The 19,035-nt window shown below is 46.0% G+C and overlaps 1 protein-coding gene across 1 annotated transcript in view; it reads right to left on the bottom strand.

Moving 5' to 3' along the window:
• Positions 1–434: 434 nt before the first annotated feature.
• pdia8 (protein disulfide isomerase family A, member 8) overlaps positions 435–19,035 on the bottom strand; it is a gene marked incomplete at its 5' end in the record, with an annotated part of 42,466 nt that continues 23,865 nt past the window's right edge. Inside the window, 5 exons of the mRNA XM_084311995.1 lie at positions 435–691; positions 3,716–3,773; positions 6,231–6,310; positions 9,587–9,715; positions 9,800–9,908. Coding sequence (XP_084168121.1) covers positions 602–691; positions 3,716–3,773; positions 6,231–6,310; positions 9,587–9,715; positions 9,800–9,908 — 466 coding nt within the window. The 3' untranslated portion in view covers positions 435–601. The remainder of the gene's footprint in view (positions 692–3,715; positions 3,774–6,230; positions 6,311–9,586; positions 9,716–9,799; positions 9,909–19,035) is intronic.

The following is a 19,035-nucleotide window of genomic DNA, read 5'->3' as shown; positions in this document are numbered from 1 at the left end:
GATTGGTGTGGTAATATTAGTCAATGGAAGAGGGATTAGTGTATGGTAATATTAGTCAATGGAAGAGGGATTAGTGTATGGTAATATTGGCAATGAAAGAGTGATTGGTGTGGTAATATTAGTCAATGGAAGAGGGATTAGTGTATGGTAATATTAGTCAATGGAAGAGTGATTAATGTATGGCAATATTAGTCAATGGGGGAGTGATTGGTGTGTGGTAATATTAGTCAATGGAAGAGTGGTTGGTGTGTGTGGTAATATTAGTCAATGGAAGAGTGATTAGTGTGTGGTAATATTAGTCAATGGAAGAGTGATTTGTGTGGTAATATTAGTCCTGCATAATCCTTTCACCTTGCCTGATTTTCCATCTCTGTATTGATTCCTTGAGTCAGGCCTGGGACATGTCTGTCCTTCAACAATGTACCAGTGCACAAATCTTCCAGTTCTTCCAGTTCACAACCGAGGTCTAGAAATGACGAGCTGCAAGGTTTGTAGAGTTAAACAGCTAACGACCAGACATTGGACCAGTGTTCTAAAACACCAGCGTGCCAGTTCACTTGGTCCATACAGAGTTCTGACCGCAGTGCTGGTCCCACACGGTTTACAGCTCCTGCTTGATGCTGGCATTTGCCAGGCCGCGGGTCGCCTCTCTCTTCAGGAACTTCAGAAAGTCCTTCAGCTCGCGACTGCCCTGGAAGCACACAGGAACATCGCTAGGTATTTAGTATAGTTAGTCAAAAATCGACTACCGCTTTTTACATAATAATCCATTCAGTAATAATAATAATAATTTAAAGGGGACATGCATTGCTATTCCTTTCACTATTTGGGCAACTTTACACAATTCCTGTGATTCTATGGAACACATCTGTAAAGTTTTTTTTTTGTTATTCATTGTTTTATATTTTTAATCAAGTACTCAAAAGCATAATTTTCGACCTCAAGATTTCAGGCGGATTTGGCTGGGCTCCGCCCATAAGCGCTTTGAGTGACAGTCACCCACACAGTGTGATACATACGAGAGAGAGCAAGAGAGAACGAGCGAGCGAGAGAGAGGGAGGGAGAGAGCGAGAGAGACGGAGACAGAGAGAGAGAGACGAGAGATGTGTCCCGAAAACACACACAGTTGGGTTTGTGTGTAAATGGCTCCGAGACGAGTGACTGAGAGAGAGGAGAGAGAGGAGAGATGCGTCCCGAAAACACACACGCACACAGTTGGGTTTGTGTGTAAATGCTCCCGTTGCTCCGTATCCCTCTCGGCACCCGCGCATCCACTGCTCTGTTGTTGAGCGAATTGTGGGCGGTGACTACAACCACAGAGCCAATCAGATCACAATCAGCTCAATCAGCTCCTTGCTACATCACATTGCGAGTCAAATCAGAACAGCTTAGTTGAGTGAGGGAAGATCTCGTGAAATCGAGACTAGACTGATAAGTCAATATGATAATTAACGACACAGACCACATTGATATAATCCCGCATTGCTAGGAAACAATGCTAAACACTGGAAAAGGCCATTTATAATGCATGGGACCGTTAAAAGAAAATGTTGGACAGAACCAGTCTGTAGTTTCTTTGGATAAAAGTGTAAGCTACTCTAAGGCCTACAAGATAACTCTACAGCCGGGGGCAGAGCTCGCCATCTTCGGCTGCTCTGAGTCCTCTCTGAGCTTTCCTACAGCTGTACAACAATCTTTGACACTGGGGACAACGGTTGCTAAAAAAACAAATACTGATGGAGTGGAAGTCCTCCTCAGCACCTTCTTTCCAACTGTGGATGGCGGACATGACCTCGGTCATACGAATGGAGAGACTAAGGTTCCTGAGAACCGATTCACTTAAAAGGTTTTCAAAAATCTGGGACCCGTTCTTAGCCTATCTCGATGAGGCTAGAGGCGGCAGCTGATTCGCCCATCTGATCTCACAGTCCCCCTATGAGGGACCCCAAACACAATATTTCTCAGTCATGTATGGCTGGTAACCGTGTTGTAATAGCAAATGTAAAAAATGTGTTATTATTATTATTTTTTTCCTTTAATGTATTTTTTTTACTTTCACTGTCTGAGTGTGTTTGTATGTCATGTTGGTATACTGTTTGTCATGTTTGTACAATGTTCTGTAAAATGTAAAATAAAATATATAAAAAAAAAAGTGTAAGCTAAATGACTACATGTAAATGTAATAATAATAATAAATAAACTGCATTAATATAGTGCTGTTATACAATGTATGCCTCACATTCATTCACGCATAGACTATGCAAGGTGCCAACCTGCTCATTGGGAGCAGTTAGGGGTTAAGCATCTTGCTCAAGGACACTTTGACATGCTGCTGGGAGGAGCTGGAATCGAACCAGGAACCTTCAGATTACCAGACGACCACTCTATCTCCTGAGCCACTGTCACCCTAGGAATAATAATAAATTAGATTTATTAGAACTAAAATCTGCTTTACACTAAGTGGCGATGATGGTGCAACAAACATCAGACAAGAGTAACACCACCACACCAGGGTGGATGGGGGGCTGAGAGAAGGCAGTGGAGAAGAGATGGATGGAGGCTAAGAGAAGGTAGTGGAGAAGAGATGGATGGAGGCTAAGAGAAGGTAGTGGAGAAGAGATGGATGGAGGCTAAGAGAAGGCAGTGGAGAAGAGATTGATGGAGGCTAAGAGAAGGTAGTGGAGAAGAGATGGATGGAGGCTAAGAGAAGGTAGTGGAGAAGAGATGGATGGAGGCTAAGAGAAGGTAGTGGAGAAGAGATGGATGGAGGCTAAGAGAAGGTAGTGGAGAAGAGATGGATGGAGGCTAAGAGAAGGTAGTGGAGAAGAGATGGATGGAGGCTAAGAGAAGGTAGTGGAGAAGAGATGGATGGAGGCTAAGAGAAGGTAGTGGAGAAGAGATGGATGGAGGCTAAGAGAAGGCAAGGTAGTGGAGAAGAGATGGGTCTTGAGGCGAGATTGGAAAACTGAGAAAGACTCGAGTCTGTAATGTCTTGGGGGAGAGAGTTCCAGAACCTGGGAGCTGCCCTGGATAAGACTCTGTTCCCAAAACTGCCCTGGAGAAGAGCTATGTCCCCAGAAAGCTGATTGTCAACTGTGTGGTAATTGATGTGTAATTGAACGGTCTGACTGCATTTATGATGTTTATGTCCCTTGACTGATTGAAATGTATGTGGACATAAATCAATCAGTAAATTATTTATTTTTATTTGGCCTTTTCCTCCCATCTCTTCAAGACTACCACATGTCTCCTCTGTGGGTCTGGGGAGGGTGTAGACTACCACATGTCTCCTCTGTGGGTCTGGGGAGGGTGTAGACTACCACATGTCTCCTCTGTGGGTCTGGGGAGGGTGTAGACTACCACATGTCTCCTCTGTGGGTCTGGGGAGGGTGTAGACTACCACATGTCTCCTCTGTGGGTCTGGGGAGGGTGTAGACTACCACATGTCTCCTCTGTGGGTCTGGGGAGGGTATAGACTACCACATGTCTCCTCTGTGGGTCTGGGGAGGGTGTAGACTACCACAGGTCTCTGTGGGTATGGGGAGGGTATAGACTACCAAGTTGCTGTTGTGACGACCACGACTTATACCCTCACAGCTTCCCACCCATGGACACTGTCAATTGTGTTCGCAGGGACGACTGAGGTACGACTGAGGTACAGCTGCCCGGATTGAACCCGTAATAAATCATTGTGTGTGTGTGTGTGTGTTACCACCTCATAGCGTTTAGGCTGGTCCTTCTGGTCTGCAGGAGCCAAGTAGATGGTAGGATACCTGAAATAAAGACAGAGAGAAAGAGAGAGAGCGAGAAAGAGAGATAAACAGAGATAATATTGAATAACAATTTGTATAATAATAATAATTCATTTTATTTGTATAGCGCTTCTCAGGAACCCGAAGTCACTGACATTAGGCAGAGAAAAACAAAGAAACAAAAGGAACGGGGAAAGGGGAGGCTATGGAGGGCTTTGAATGTGAGGAGTAGTGTTTTGAAGTTGATGCGTTCCTTGATCGGGAGCCAGTGGAGAGAGTGGAGGACAGGAGTGATGTGTTCACGGGACCGGGTGTTTGTGAGGAGGCGGGCGGCCATCTGCAGTTTTGGACCATTTGCAGTTTATGGAGGGAGCTAGGTGATGCCAGTGAGGAGGGAGTTGCAATAGTCGAGGTGGGAGGAGATGAAGGCATGTATGAGGGATTCAGCGGCAGGGGGGGAGAGGCAGTGTCGAATTTTGGCGATGTTGCGGAGGTGGAAGTATGAGGTTTTGACAATGGAGCGGACATGGGGGTCAAATGAGAGGGTGGGGTCGAGGATGACACCGAGGGGGGACTAGGGGGGAGGGGTGATGGTAGAATCATTGATGGTGAGTGTGATGGGTCCGGATCTACTGAGGGTGGTTTTGGTGCCGATGAAGAGTTCTGTCTTGTCGCCGTTTAATTTGAGGAGGTTATGAGTAATCCAGGTTTGAAGTTCGTAAATGCAGGACTCAATGTGACTGAGGGGTGGGTTGTGAGGGGATTGTGTGCCGATGTATATTTGGGTGTCGTCAAAATTTGTATAAAATTTTTCCACAAAATCTTTCAATAAAGTACATACTAAAATGGCTCAGCAGCATCTCTACATCGTTGCCCTCATTGAGAATCATCTATGAAAATGCAAATAGCAAACAAGCACCTGTATATATATATATATATATATATATATATATAATACACGAGAGCCGGTGCATTAAAAAAGCCCGGAAAATTATCAAGGACCTTAACCACCCCAACCATGGACTGTTCCAGCTGATGCTGTCTGGAAAGCGCTACCGCAGCCACACCAACCGGCTGAAGAACAGTTTCCCCCCCAAGCCATCAGCCTCGTCAACAGAGCCCATTGACGCCCCCCTAATCCCCCCCCCCCCCGGACTACACTTGAGAAACACTGTTGCAGACGATAAAAAACTGTATTGCACATTGCATTCTACACAACATACTTCTTTGGAACTGTACGTAGCCATTTTGTTATTCAAATTTCATATAGTATAATATCTACATCCTGATCTGCAATGCACACTTTTTAGAACTGTATATAGTAATCTTTATTTTAGTCATCTTATTTTATTCTATGCAAAAATTATTGTATTTTTATTATTGGAAGCTGCTATACTCGAGGGACCACAATAAATAGATTTTCACTCTTCTTGCTGTAAAGTACTGAAATAAGTGACAATAAAGGAATCTGAAATATTCCTTTCAAGGGCTTTTGTTAACACCTACCTCCCCCTGTCCTGAACCCCAACACCTCCCCCCCTCCTGCCTGTGCCCCTCACCCTCTCCTCCCCCCTCCTGCCTGTGCCCTCACCCTCTCCTCCCCCCTCCTGCCTGTGCCCCTCACCCTCTCCTCCCCCCTCCTGCCTGTGCCCTTCACCCTCTCCTCCCCCCTCCTGCCTGTGCCCCTCACCCTCTCCTCCCCCCTCCTGCCTGTGCCCTTCACCCTCTCCTCCCCCTTCCTGCCTGTGCCCCTCACCCTCACCTCCCACTCTCCTGCCTGTGCCCTCACCCTCTCCTCCCCTCTCCTGCCTGTGCCCTCACCCTCTCCCCTCCTGCCTGTGCCCCTCACCCTCTCCTCCCCCCTCCTGCCTGTGCCCTTCACCCTCTCCTCCCCCCTCCTGCCTGTGCCCCTCACCCTCTCCTCCCCCCTCCTGCCTGTGCCCTTCACCCTCTCCTCCCCCTCCTGCCTGTACCCTTCACCCTCTCCTCCCCCTCTCCTGCCTGTGCCCTTCACCCTCTCCTCCCCCCTCCTGCCTGTACCCCTCACCCTCTCCTCCCCCCCTCCTGCCTGTGCCCCTCACCCTCTCCTCCCCCCTCCTGCCTGTGCCCCTCACCCTCTCCTCCCCCCTCCTTCCGGTCATCCCTTCCCCCGCCACCTGAAGATAAAGGTGTCAAGTTACCACACTGGACCATGATATGTTCAACCTATTAGTGACGTCACACATACAAGTCAGATTTTAGGGACGTATAGAGAAGCTCTCCCTCTCCAGGGGAAGAATGTACAAAAAGCCGGTCGGTGAGGAATAACAACATGTACAGTCAAAGTTATGCCTCCAAGAGGAGTTAACCATAAAAAAGTAATGAATTAAATATAGCAGAAAACACTGTCAAACATAGTTATGGCCTGTACCATGGTAAAACTGAAATCACCATCAAACTGCCTTTTTCTAAATAAAGGGACCACACACACACCCTCACCCTTGTACATCGTAGCCCAGGGGGACATCATTGGCTGAAGCGTCCATCTTGGTGATGATGATGTTGGGGTCATCATACAGCTGACGGATAAACAAAATGACAACACAACAAACTGAGGCCCAGTCCACACAATCACAGGTATTTTTGACACCGTTATTTCTATTATAAAAAAAATAAACTGTCCACACGACTTTTAAACTCTGCACCGAGTGATGTATATACATGTAGTACAATGCCAAAGCAGTAGGTGGCCATGTAGTTCAAACATGAAGGCCATTTTCAACCAATCAGAAGGGTTGAACCATCACTACACGTCCTGCTCAAAAACAGAAACCCACCATCTTTAAATTACCTCGCGTTTATTTGCAGCAAGAAACAAAGTGCAATAAAAGTGCAATAAACAAAAAAGGATACATTCACTGCGTGTTCTGCCTCATTTGTTGATGAAACAAAACCAACATCAACACAATTTACCACCAAGAGCGGAGAGTTTAGTCTCACAAAAAGATCTCTGATGTTGTTAGCTACATGCTAATGTGATTGGCATTTTCCATTTATATAGTTAGCATTGAGGCTAGCGTACATTAACGTAGTAACGTTAACGCTGGTAGAATAAATGGATGAAAATGTTATTTAACAGATTGCAGAATGGGTACAATACAATACGGCTCAATACAAACAATTGTTAAGGGGATGCAGACTGTTGTAGTTTGGACTGGGTTCCTTATAACAATAACTTGACAACACATGAGCTTAGTTGGTACTATGTCCACACGCAACCACTGCAACCGGGATGCGCGCAAAACTTCACCCTGGACTCCGGTTGTAAAAGAACACGGTTGCAGTGTTCCAAAAACCCGGTTGCGTGAAGACGAACAGTGTGTCTTCTCACCAACCTCTTAACATGCAACGGCCCACATGTGGGCCCTCTTGAGGATGGTTTTCCCACTTTGGCAACCTCTAGTGGTTTGGGTGTGCATATATATATTTTTTTGGTCCACTTTTTCCATTTTTCTCCCATCCCAATTTCACTGTGCCAATTCTCCCCTCCCCTGTCTTGAACGTTGCTCGCATATGCCCCCCACTGGCCGGTTGTAGAGAGGATAGAAGCCTTCCATCACATGTCCCCTCCGATACATGTGGAGGCAGCCTGTCACATCTTTTCACCTGCCAGCGCGGACTCTCATTGGCGAGGTGTAACGTGTGGGTGGTTCACACTACCCCCGCCATTTCCTGTCTCTGCTGTGCAGGCGTCCCCCAACCGACCTGTAGGAGTCGCTGTCCACAACGTCCAGATTACCACCCATCGACTTCCACCCGCCAATTGAGTTAGTATGACGGCCGGCACAAGCCGGAGGCAACGCCGACAGCTGGAGTCGAACCCGGTGTCTCTTGCGTTGGTGACGAGCGCAATGTCCGCTGCGCCACCCAGCCGCCCGGGTGTGGATATTTTTTAATACAATATATATATCGAATTAAAGCCCTATTTGTTGCCTGTTGATAGACAAAATCCGTTCAGCGGTTCTCAAGTTACATGCCGATATGCGAGGCGTGCGCCGAAGTACACGGTATTGCGACTCTCGTGCAGTCATACAAATATTTAGGCGTGCACCTAGATGATAAGCTGGCCTGGGCTGCTAACGCGGAAGCGCTTTACAAGAAAGGACAGAGCAGGCTGTTCTTCCTTAGGAGGCTCAGGTCTTTTAATGTGTGTGGGGAAATGTTGTTTATGTTTTATCAGGCAGTGGTGTCAAGTGTGCTCCTCTACGCCGCTGTCTGTTGGGGTGGTAATACCACGGCCAGGGATACCAGACGACTGGATAAGCTGGTCAAGAAGGCTGGCTCAGTGGTAGGGAGGAGACTGGACCCACTGGGGACCGTGGTGGAGAGCCGCACTCAGAGCAAGCTGCTGGCCATCATGGGCAATACCAACCACCCTCTCCACCACACCCTGGTGGGGCAGAGCAGCAGTCGCAGCGGACGGCTCATCTCCCTGCACTCACGGACTGAGCGGCACAGGAGGTCCTTTGTCCCCACAGCCATCAGACTGTACAACAGCGTATTATAGTGCGGGGGACCTGACCTCTGACCCACACACATGTTTTTACACCTGTTTTTACATCTGTTTTTTTACACCTGTTTTTATACACCTGCTTTTATCTAATCACGCTCCTATTTTAATATTGATGGGTATGATTTAATTGAATTTTATCATGTACTTATTTTTTATTCATGATGCAGACATAACGTGTAACAACTGTATGGGAACGGTCAATGTCTGTATACTATGTGAGCTGCGAGATACCCTGAATTTCCATAAGGGGATTAATAAAGTATCTATCTATCTATCTATCTATCTATCTATCTATCTATCTATCTATCTATCTACCTCCGTCAATCATTTGGCAATCTAAAAAGTCTATGAGGAAATCGTTTTCTGAGCCCTCTCACCTTTTACCAAAACCGCTTCTAATCACTCATTTCTGAACGGATTTTTTATAAAATTCAGACATGTACTACAAAATACTTCAGGCTATGGACCCAGTGTGTCTCTTCAGCCATACCAATGTTTTTGGAAATACTAATTCTGGACTACTAACTACTACAGAAAAACGTGAGTAACAAGTTATTATACAACTCAAGTTCAGACCTATGTTACTCTATTTCATTAGCACTAAAAGTGAGTCTTCTTTTTTGTATCGGAAACTCCAGAATGTCATGTTTCAAAAGAGACCAGGCTCATGCATGTGCTATAAGTATAAAGTATAGTATTTTGGTTTGCAAAAAAAGTATGCAGTCCTCAAAAACGAAAACCAAAATGGCCAATTTTGGGGGCGCCTTTTGGGTGGTCAGCAAACTCCAAACAGGCTAGCTGTCCCTGTAATCGGAGTCCACACCAGTGCTGCCTGATCTCAGGCTGCTTCATGCTAAGCAGAACCCTCCTTGCAGAGTCTCTGTGCAGTCCGAAAGTCTCTTCCTACAATTAGTTTTATTTATGTATCTATATTTTTTACAGATGGCTGAGGGTGGAAGAAGTAAAAAAAAAAGTAAATGTGTAGTTTCTGTGTGAGAAGGTCTTATGATTGTGTGTGTGGTTTCTGTGTGAGAAGGTCTTATAATTGTGTGTGTGTGTTGTTTCTGTGTGAGAAGGCCTTATGTGTGTGTTTGTGTGTGCGTGTGGTTACTGTGCGAGAAGGCCTTACGAGTGAGTGTGTGTGCATGTGTGTGGTTCTCTGTGTGAGAAGGGCTTATGATTGTGTATGTGTGGTTTCTGTGTGAGAAGGGCTTATGATTGTGTATGTGTGGTTTCTGTGCGATAAGGGCTTATGATTGTGTGCATGTGTGTGGCTTCGTACCTCCTCAGCCAGTTCCCTGTAGACGGGCTCCAGTTTCTTACAGTGTTTACACATGGGGGAATAGAACTCGATCAGAACATCTTTGTTTGGGTTATTCACTATGTCTTCAAACGACTCCGCTACCACCACCTGTAGACACACACAAACATACAAATATATATACAATACATACAAATATATATAATTATACATTGTGTGTACACACACACCTACCTTGACAGGAGCGTTGTTTCTCTCTGGGATGGGTTCAGACTTGATATAGCGTTTCAGTCGACCAGCGAAGTAGTCATCCAGGAACAGTTCCAACGATTTACCATCCCTCCTGGAAAACACAAATAACCAGTGATCGTATACGGGACGGTAGGATGGAAGGGGTTAATCACGTTAAATAGCCTGGAAAGAGTAAATAAAAATAAGCCTTTGGTGGCTAAATTCATCGCCGATATTAACTGATCCGGTGGGTTCATGAATTTGAAATGTACAATATCATGACACAGCATGACCTCTCCTTGTTTTCTGCTCCTAGTCTGACCTCTCCTTGTTTTCGGCTCCTAGTCTGGCCTCTCTTTGTTTTCTGCTCCTAGTCTGACCTCTCCTTGTTTTCCGCTCCTAGTGCAACCTCTCCTTGTTTTCTGCTCCTATTGCGACCTCTCCTTGTTTTCTGCTCCTAGTGTGACCTCCCCTTGTTTTCTGCTCCTAGTGCGACCTCTCCTTGTTTTCTGCTCCTAGTGGGCCCTCTCCTTGTTTTCTGCTCCTAGTCTGCCCTCTCCTTGTTTTCTGCTCCTAGTCTGCCCTCTCCTTGTTTTCTGCTCCTAGTGGGACCTCTCCTTGTTTTCTGCTCCTAGTGCGACCTCTCCTTGTTTTCTGCTCCTAGTGCGACCTCTCCTTGTTTTCTGCTCCTAGTCTGCCCTCTCCTTGTTTTCTGCTCCTAGTGGGACCTCTCCTTGTTTTCTGCTCCTAGTGGGACCTCTCCTTGTTTTCTGCTCCTAGTGGGACCTCGCCTTGTTTTCTGCTCCTAGTGCGACCTCTTTTTTTTTTGATCCACTTTTTCCTCCCCATTTTTCTATTTTTCTCCCATCCCAATTTCGTATATCCAATTCTTCCCTCCCCTGTCTTGAACGTTGCTAGACTATGCCTCCCACAGGTCGGATGTAGTGAGGACAGAAGCCTTGCATCACATGTCCCTTCCGGTACACGAGGAGGCAGCCTGTCGCATCTTTTCACTGCAGCAGCTCGAACTCTGTGGCGAGGAGTAACGCGTGGGAGGCTCACGCTGCCCCCGTCACTTCCTGCTTCCGTCGCACCGAACAGACCTGTAGGAGTCGCTGTCCACAACGTCAAATCCCCACCCACCGGCTTTCCCACCCTCTAACACTTGCCAATTGTGTTAGTATGAACGACCGGCCAGCCGGTAGCAACGCCGAGAGCTGGGCTCGAACCCAGCGTCTCCTGCGTTAGAGGCGAGCGCCTTGCCCACTGCGCCAATCAGCCTCCCTCTAGTGCGACCTCTCCTTGTTTTCATACAGTGTCTGGTGACAGCTAGGAGGTGTCTCATTACAGCTAGGAGGGGTCTCATTACAGAGGTATCCAAGAGGACACCGGTGTCTGTAAACAAGCGTCTACTCTACAGGGTAAAGGACAAGTGGCTGCTTTAAATTAGGAGTCAATTTCCCAAGAGAGAGGCAACACTCAAGACAATTAAAAAGATAAACATAACATATTTCCAATACTACTACTAATAACATTTTATAGAATGTTATATAACATTATTGATAATAATAATACACCTTATTTGTATAGCACTTTTCATACAAGAATTGCAGCCCAAAGTGCTTCACAGCCGTGATGTAGACACAAAATAGACACAAGGCATGAAATTAGCATAAAATTGGCATAATTATTAGGGCTGACCTTCGATTTTTTTTGGAATTCGAAGCTTCGGGGCAGAGATTCAATTTTAATTCGAAGCTTCGAAAAAAAAAAAAAAAGAATTTAATAAAATATATATTTTTTAATGTTGTGGGACTTGTACAGCACTTTGTTCAACTTTGTTTAAACATTTTTAAATCTTAGACAAACAAAACACTTTGCTTTCATGAAATATTGTAAGCCGTTTGAGGCTTTATAAAAGCAGCACAATGAACACAAATCTGTCAGTGGCGAGTCCGACCTCATCTTAAATAACAAACAGCATTGCTTGTTGTAATTAATAAAGAGGCAAAAAAATATATATATATTCATTTATTTTTTTAATAATCAAATTTTATTTTCATATTCGAATCCCATGCCCATCGAACGAAGCTTTGAAGTATTTAAGACAGCCCTAATAATTATAGAGGCAAATGAGCAGAGAATGGATATTAAAATCTCCCTGATTTCAGTCATTCAAATCTATGTAAAAAATTTAATAAATATTGTAATAGATCATTTCATCACTAACTCAATGGACGCCAAGGGGGCGCTGTTTACCTTCTGGTTAGAACGCCATCGCTGTAATGCAATGGGGAGAATGCCATGTTTGAGAGTGCTAAAACTATATGAAATATTATAGCTATGGATCTATCGCTATCAGCTCTATCTTTAATCTTTCAAAATGTTCAGTTGCTATTGCATGCACTCATCTGTGTTTCACTACACACTTGAGTGCATGCTTACCAACCGTTAGTCTGCAACACTCACCAACATCTAAGAAGGGAGATCCCCCCTTGAATGGCCCTTCTAAGGTTTCTCTCCTCCACACTGCCTGTGGAGCATTTTTCCCTATTGTTAGGTTTTAGTGAGTTTTTCCTTACCTTCGCGTGGGGTATGTCTGGGAGTGCTTGCATTCTTTCATTTATTTGCATTTATTTTAAATTTGTTGACCTTATGGTGTTCTTGTTCTGTTCTTGACTTATTGTTACGTTTCTTCTTGACTTGTTTAAAGAAGACGTGTACGGCCCATGGGGATATTAATGTGTGTTGTCAGGCCTTACAAATAAATTTGATTCGATTTGATTTGAATAAACACGTCGATTGTCAGTGAGTTTCTTCCAGTCAACATGCAAAAAACAGATAATTTTTTCATACACCATTTTATACCATGGTGAATATGAATATAGTTCCAGAGCGATTCTGTCTAATCTCAAGAAACTCGAGCAAACCGCGCTTCAATGCATTTCCTTAGAAATCGTGCCATTTGCCGCTTTATTTATGAATCGTTCTGAAAATAACGCTAGATTATCGGTATTATATGTGTCCTCATGCACGAACAGAAGCGGGGGCTGAAAAGTCACTTCTCCGTGCCTTGGTCGCAGCCAACCGCACACACACACACACACACACACACGAACACGCATGCGTGATCATTAAGAAAGAAACATCGGATTAACCCAAGATTGGTAACAGAGTCCTTACCTCACATCTGATGTACTGCAAAAAGATTAATCCAATTCCTGATCGCCATTCCAAATATTGATTGTGTTTATAGATCCAACGTTATATGTCCAAAACTCATAATCCACGCTGCTCCCAGTCTCCCCAGTCCATGTGTTATAATGATACTGCATGCCCGAGAAGGAAAACCTGGACCGGACTTGTTAGATCGCTGCACAGCCCAAGGGGGAGGGATTCCAATGATGTGCAATACCGGCCGGAAGGCGTTAGGCGGAGGTATTGGCCTTTTGCGAGCTCAGACCCATTCCCAATGATAGCATCAGGCTGGATGGATGAAAAATGAATGGATATAGCGAATAAAAGAAATACCGATTAAAACCCGACTTTTCTCGTGATTGGCGCTCAACGCATGGCGAGTTCACCCGACTTTTCTCGTGAATGGCGCTGAATGAGTTAAAATCCATTAAAAAAAAAGAAGATTGTAATAGATTCCTTATTGATTATGATTTCTGGCATTCAAATTTATAAAAAGACTAATAGCAGGTTAGCTTATAAAAAAATGTCATGCATTGCAATGGAAGACATTTGATTTAGACATGAGTAGAAGCAGCACTCGTAGTCCAGAGAAAGAGGAGACCCAGGGCTTTCGATGGACGTCTAAATTTCATAAAACTACACTACCCAGCTCACACCAGCCGCAGACAAAAAAATATTTACGCAAATGTCGTGTTTATATCTCATGGGTCGAACAAACCTCAACGCTATTGCCATAAAATACAACATATATAATTTCTTTACCTTTCTGTGAACGTCTAGGAGAAAACCGTGTCGCAATGTGGAGTTATGGACATTAACCGGAAGTAACTGTACTTACAGTAGATTTCATTCACGGTCTTTGCTGCCCTACTGGGCACCTGGTGATACTAAATCGATATTCAACTCTGCCATTGGAAAGAGGAGATTCGGGCCGATCTATAGATGCATGTCTTGGCCATAATAAGGTCATTTATAGGCCTGATATTCTATATTCTATTCATATTGCAAAATCAATATTTGGAATGGCGATCAGGAATTGGAATAATCTTTTTGGAGAACATCTGATTAGGTGGGGTAAGCAATTTATTTGACCAGTCTTGGGGTAATCGGATCTATTTTGACCTATATATCAACGTGTGCCCTATGTGTGTGTGTCTGTGTGTGCGCGCTGATCAGGAAATGAGAATATATTTTTCAGATCGCTTCTCTAGCGTGCATAAGTAAGTACACATATACTATCGATAATCTAGCGTTTATTTGAAAACTATTCATAAATAGGCCGAAAAATGTCAACGTTTTTTGTGTATGCCAGAATATTCCAGTAAAGGGGCGATTATCACGGAATCTATATATTTTCCTGAAAAACGAGGGCTTTTCAAAATGCTATAAAACGGAAATTAACCGATTAAAAAACAATCCGTCTCGACAATGTTGACTGCAAACAAGTCATTGATAAACGACGGGCAGATTAGACATAGCCATAATTTAAGACAGAGATTATGCGTTTAGAGCGCTATCATTGAAGTGGGTGGTGGCATCCAACGATAAATATTGCACGCCACGCTGGCAATCAAAGTGTTAAAAAAAATATATATATTTTGGGTCTCAATGAATCCAAAATGACAATGTGGTTAGAAGTGGTGGAGAGAATAAAAGCTAGCATATAATGGTAGTGTCTGGTTAGGAGCGAGGGATAATGGATGGATTATCCAATGGGGGGTCCGGGAGGGGGGGTACGAGCTAGAGCATATGTAACTGAGGGGTACAATTCCCTGACTGTATTGTTAGATATGATATTTAATACCACTACCTCTTGTACTTTAACTTCTGGCCATCCAGTACATGATATAAGTATGATGAACACTTTCCCACCTGATGAAACGAATCCACACAAATGTACCAAATCGAAGGTTTAATATAGCAAAAGGTATATACAACGTTCACTTAATTACATTTATGATTTGAAATATGAAATATGCACTTTTATGGCAAATGAGTATTCGTAGGTAAATCAACATTGAATGTCCAATCTCTGGTTACGCAGGGAGTAAGTATACAACCTGGAATATTTAGGAAACGATAGCGAAGGTACTTAAATGATTATAGCTGGATACACTAAGGGGGGGGGGGGGGTGTCCCGCTGGTTGTAAGACAGTAGGAGGGGGGGGGTTAGAGAAGCCGCTGGCGGTATCCCATCTGGCCGACGGTGTCTTGGGAGAATCCAAAGTCTTGGACACGGTGCCCACAGAACCTCGGTCCGCAGACGAATACAGCTGGACCCTTTGTGGACGGTAGCTGCCGGTCCACAACGGAGAGACGTGAGGCGACCTCACTGGTGTAGAGCGCCGTCTCACCTGGAGTCCTCTCCGGGGGGTAGTTCCAACACTCCGCAGTGTTGGCCTTTATCCATGGAATAATCAAAGCACCCAAAGCATAATCCAAGCCGTGGAAGGCTCGCCGTCGTCCGGGTAGAGTAATCCAATATAAAGGTCCAGTCGCTCTTGGCCCGGAGCTCCTCGGATGCAAGCACCACTAGGGGTCTGCTCAGCCTGGTTAAGCGTCCAGATAACGTCAGGAACGATGGGGGTACTGATAACTTTAGAACTCTAACCGAACGATGCACCATACATAAATAGACTATTATTAGCTTAATAGAATACGTCCAACTCGACGGTATAGTGCCAAACTATGACTATTCAATTATTAATCTACACGATATCTCAATGCCTATTCTGGGCCAAGTAGGCCTTACTACACCACACGTGCGTCGTGGGGAGGCTTTTGCGTCTGTCACTCTGTTGGAGGGTAAAGAACTGGACTAGAAGGAAGTTCTACTTTACTTGCGCCATATATATATGCGCTATGAACAAATAGTACCATTCGTATTTCGCCCGACATATTCCTGCGCGGAACCGGGGCTTGCCACGACATGTTAGGCGGCACGATTGAACTTGGACCTAGGGGTATGGCAACCTGGCGCCAGGTTCTCGTCCAATGGTAGAATGAAACTATTATGGGCTGTTTAGTAGACTAAAGGGATATTCAGTGCATATTGTACAAGGAATATACAGGGGATATCAAACGATATACAAATACAATTAAATATATAAATAAATATATATATTCGGTTTAATCTGATCCTTCACAACAGCCGCCCCCTAATTAGTCCCACCTAATTAGCTAAACAGAGACAGATTAACCGCACTGTCTACCACTCAAGGTCCGCTGTAAGGGTCAGTCAACTCACAAAGTCATGGGGTCATGGTCATCATCGATAGTATCTGGGAGTCGGGGCAGTTCTATGAGCCTCGCCACGGGACGTGTGTAAATGCGCCCCTGGACGAGTACTTCAGCTGCTCGGACCTTGCCATCGGCACCGGTGATCACTTTGCTTACGCGGCCAGCCGGCCACATAGCTCTGGGTAGTGACTGGTCAATAATCATGACGACTGTTCCTTCTGTCAAATTGTCTCTCTCTTTTACCCACTTCTGGCGGGTCTGTAGAGACGGTAGGTAGTGAAGTAGGAAGCTGCTCCAAAACTTGTCAGCTAGTACTTGGCTGTACCTCCACATTCTTCGGCCGTTCGCTTCTTCAGGCCTGTACATTGTCTGGGGTAGCGCGGGGTCCAGCCGCCCCATTAGGAGTGTGCGGGGGGTGACTGGGTCGACATCTGCTACATCACTGGAGACGTATTTCTTTATGATCAGCTCTGTGACCTTGTGTCGGCTGTTCAAGACGATCGGGTACTTAATGTCATTTGGTAGATCGGGGGCTCTCCGCAGGCGACCACCCACTCTGATGAGATTATGGGCGTCACTCTCTGGTGCCAGGTGAATCAGTCTGCTGTCTGATGGGACGGGGTTTCCTCCCTGTAGACAGTCTAGCTCATCGGGGAACGAGTCTCTCTGGGCTTGTTGTAGTAGAAGAAGTTCTGCTTCTTCGTAGTCAGCTGCTGACATGTCAGTGGTGGACTGAATCTCTGGGTGGTGCCGCAGGAATGTTCTTTGCTGCGCACTCTCTAGGGTAATGCAGTCATCTATGTTGGGGTCTGTGGAGGCGACAGTGCTCAGTCCACAGAACATAGGTTTCTTGTTCTCAGCCTCCTCGTTACTTGCTTCCCGCGGGGTGGGCGTAGGCCAATCTCCTTCCGGGAGCTTGAGGAATTCTGGTCCGTCACTGTAGATGTTGCGACGGGTTAGGTCATCCAGAGACATTCCCCGGGTGATGACGTCAGCTGGGTTGTGTTTGGTGTCCACATACCGCCAGCTTGCTTCTTCTGTTAACTCTTGAATCTCGGTGACTCTGACTCCCACGAAGACTTTGTATCTGCATGAATCAGACTTGATCCATGTGAGTACTGTCGTGGAATCTGACCACAAGATTGTTCTGTGCACCGGAATGGTGAGTTCACGTTGGATTAACGTGGCTAGATGCGCTCCTGCGAGGGCTGCGCAGAGCTCTAGACGTGGGATAGATTGTTGCTTACGTGGGGCTATTCTTGAGCGGGCCAGGATGAAGGCAGTGTGTATCTTTCCTCCCTTCTCTTGGGCACGCAGGTAGGCCACCGATCCGTAGGCTACTTCGGAGGCGTCGCTGAAGACGTGTAGATCAATCTCGCATGTCTCTGGCCTCACTGTGGATGGGAAGTAGCTGCGGCGTATATTGACACCTGGGAGTGAGCGGAGTTCCGTCTCCCACTCTCTCCATGTTGAGGCAAGGTGTGCGGGTATTGGGTCGTCCCAGCCCTGGTCCTTGTCCCATAGTGCTCGTACAATCATCTTTGCCCTGGTGGTGTAAGGTAGAATACATCCCAACGGGTCATATTGTCTGGCGAGTGTTCTGTACACACTCCGTCTGGTGGTCGGTATCGCCGTCGACCTTCCCTGCTCTGGAGCCAAGGGTTTGTGTCTATAGTGGAGCGAGTCTGTTTTGAAGCGCCAGACTAGTCCTAGTGTCATTTCTTGTGCTTCTCCTGGGATTGTCGCCATCCAGGTCTCGCTGCTGGCAGCCTTGTCCGCGGAGGAGAGGCTGCGCAATACGTGCGGGTCACTGCTGGCCCACTGCCTGAGATCAAAGCCGCCTTTGATCAGGGAGGCGCGCAACTTGATTAGGAGAGCCTCGGCTTCTTCTTGAGTCGAAACGCTTTGTAAACAGTTGTCCATGTAGAAACTGTTCTTCACACTGTGTTGGACCTCTTCATCTGCTGCTGGGTCCTCTGTGACGTGTTTCTGTAGTGCAAATGTAGCACAGCACAGGCTGCATGTGGTTCCGAAGGGGAGTACTTCCCACTGGTAGATGGCTGGGTTCTCATCTCCGATCTTCTCTCTCCATAGGAACCGTAGCAGGGGCTTGTCCTTCTCTACTAGTCTCACCTGCAAGAACATCCCTTTGATATCCCCGCTGATAGCCACCTTGTCCTGGCGGAAGCGCAGTAGCACGCCTAGTAGGGAGGGGCCGAGTGTGGGGCCGGGCAAGAGCTCTTTATTCAGATTTTGGGATCCGATCTGGTAGCTGCAGTTAAACACAATGCGATCCTTGCCATTGTGATGGACCTTGTGATGCGGCACGTACCATGATTCGGTCGTCTGATCGGCCTCTTTAATGTCAATCTTTGTTACGTGTCCCGCTGTGATTAGCTTCTCAATCTCAGCGCGGTACACACTCTCTTGAGCGGGGTCTTTGGCTAGGCGCCGCTCCGTGTTCAATAGATAGCGCTCCGTGGCGTCTTTCTTTGCGTGAAAGGTGGGCATTCCCTCTCGCCTCAGGAGTGGAGTTGCGTATCTCATCACTCCGCCGACTGTGACTCTCTTTGTCCCCTGCTCGAGTAGGTTGATGGCGTAAATGTCTTCTTTAGAGCGAATATCTTTCTTTTCGTTCTTAAAGGGCATTGTCTCTAGGGTCCATAGCCTCTCGACATGCTGCAGGAGAGTGGTGTCTTCTTCTGTCGTTCTGGAGTGGAAGCAGCTAGTGGCTGCTGTTCGGTTGAGAGATTTAGCGAGGGGGCCTTGTAGGGTCCACCCTAGGCGGGTCTCGACTGCTG

Source organism: Notolepis coatsorum (genome assembly GCF_963971535.1).
Source record: "Notolepis coatsorum genome assembly, chromosome: 4".
Lineage (NCBI taxonomy): Eukaryota > Metazoa > Chordata > Actinopteri > Aulopiformes > Paralepididae > Notolepis > Notolepis coatsorum.
Note: the sequence above shows the minus strand (reverse complement) of the source record. Positions and strands in the feature narration are given on the sequence as shown.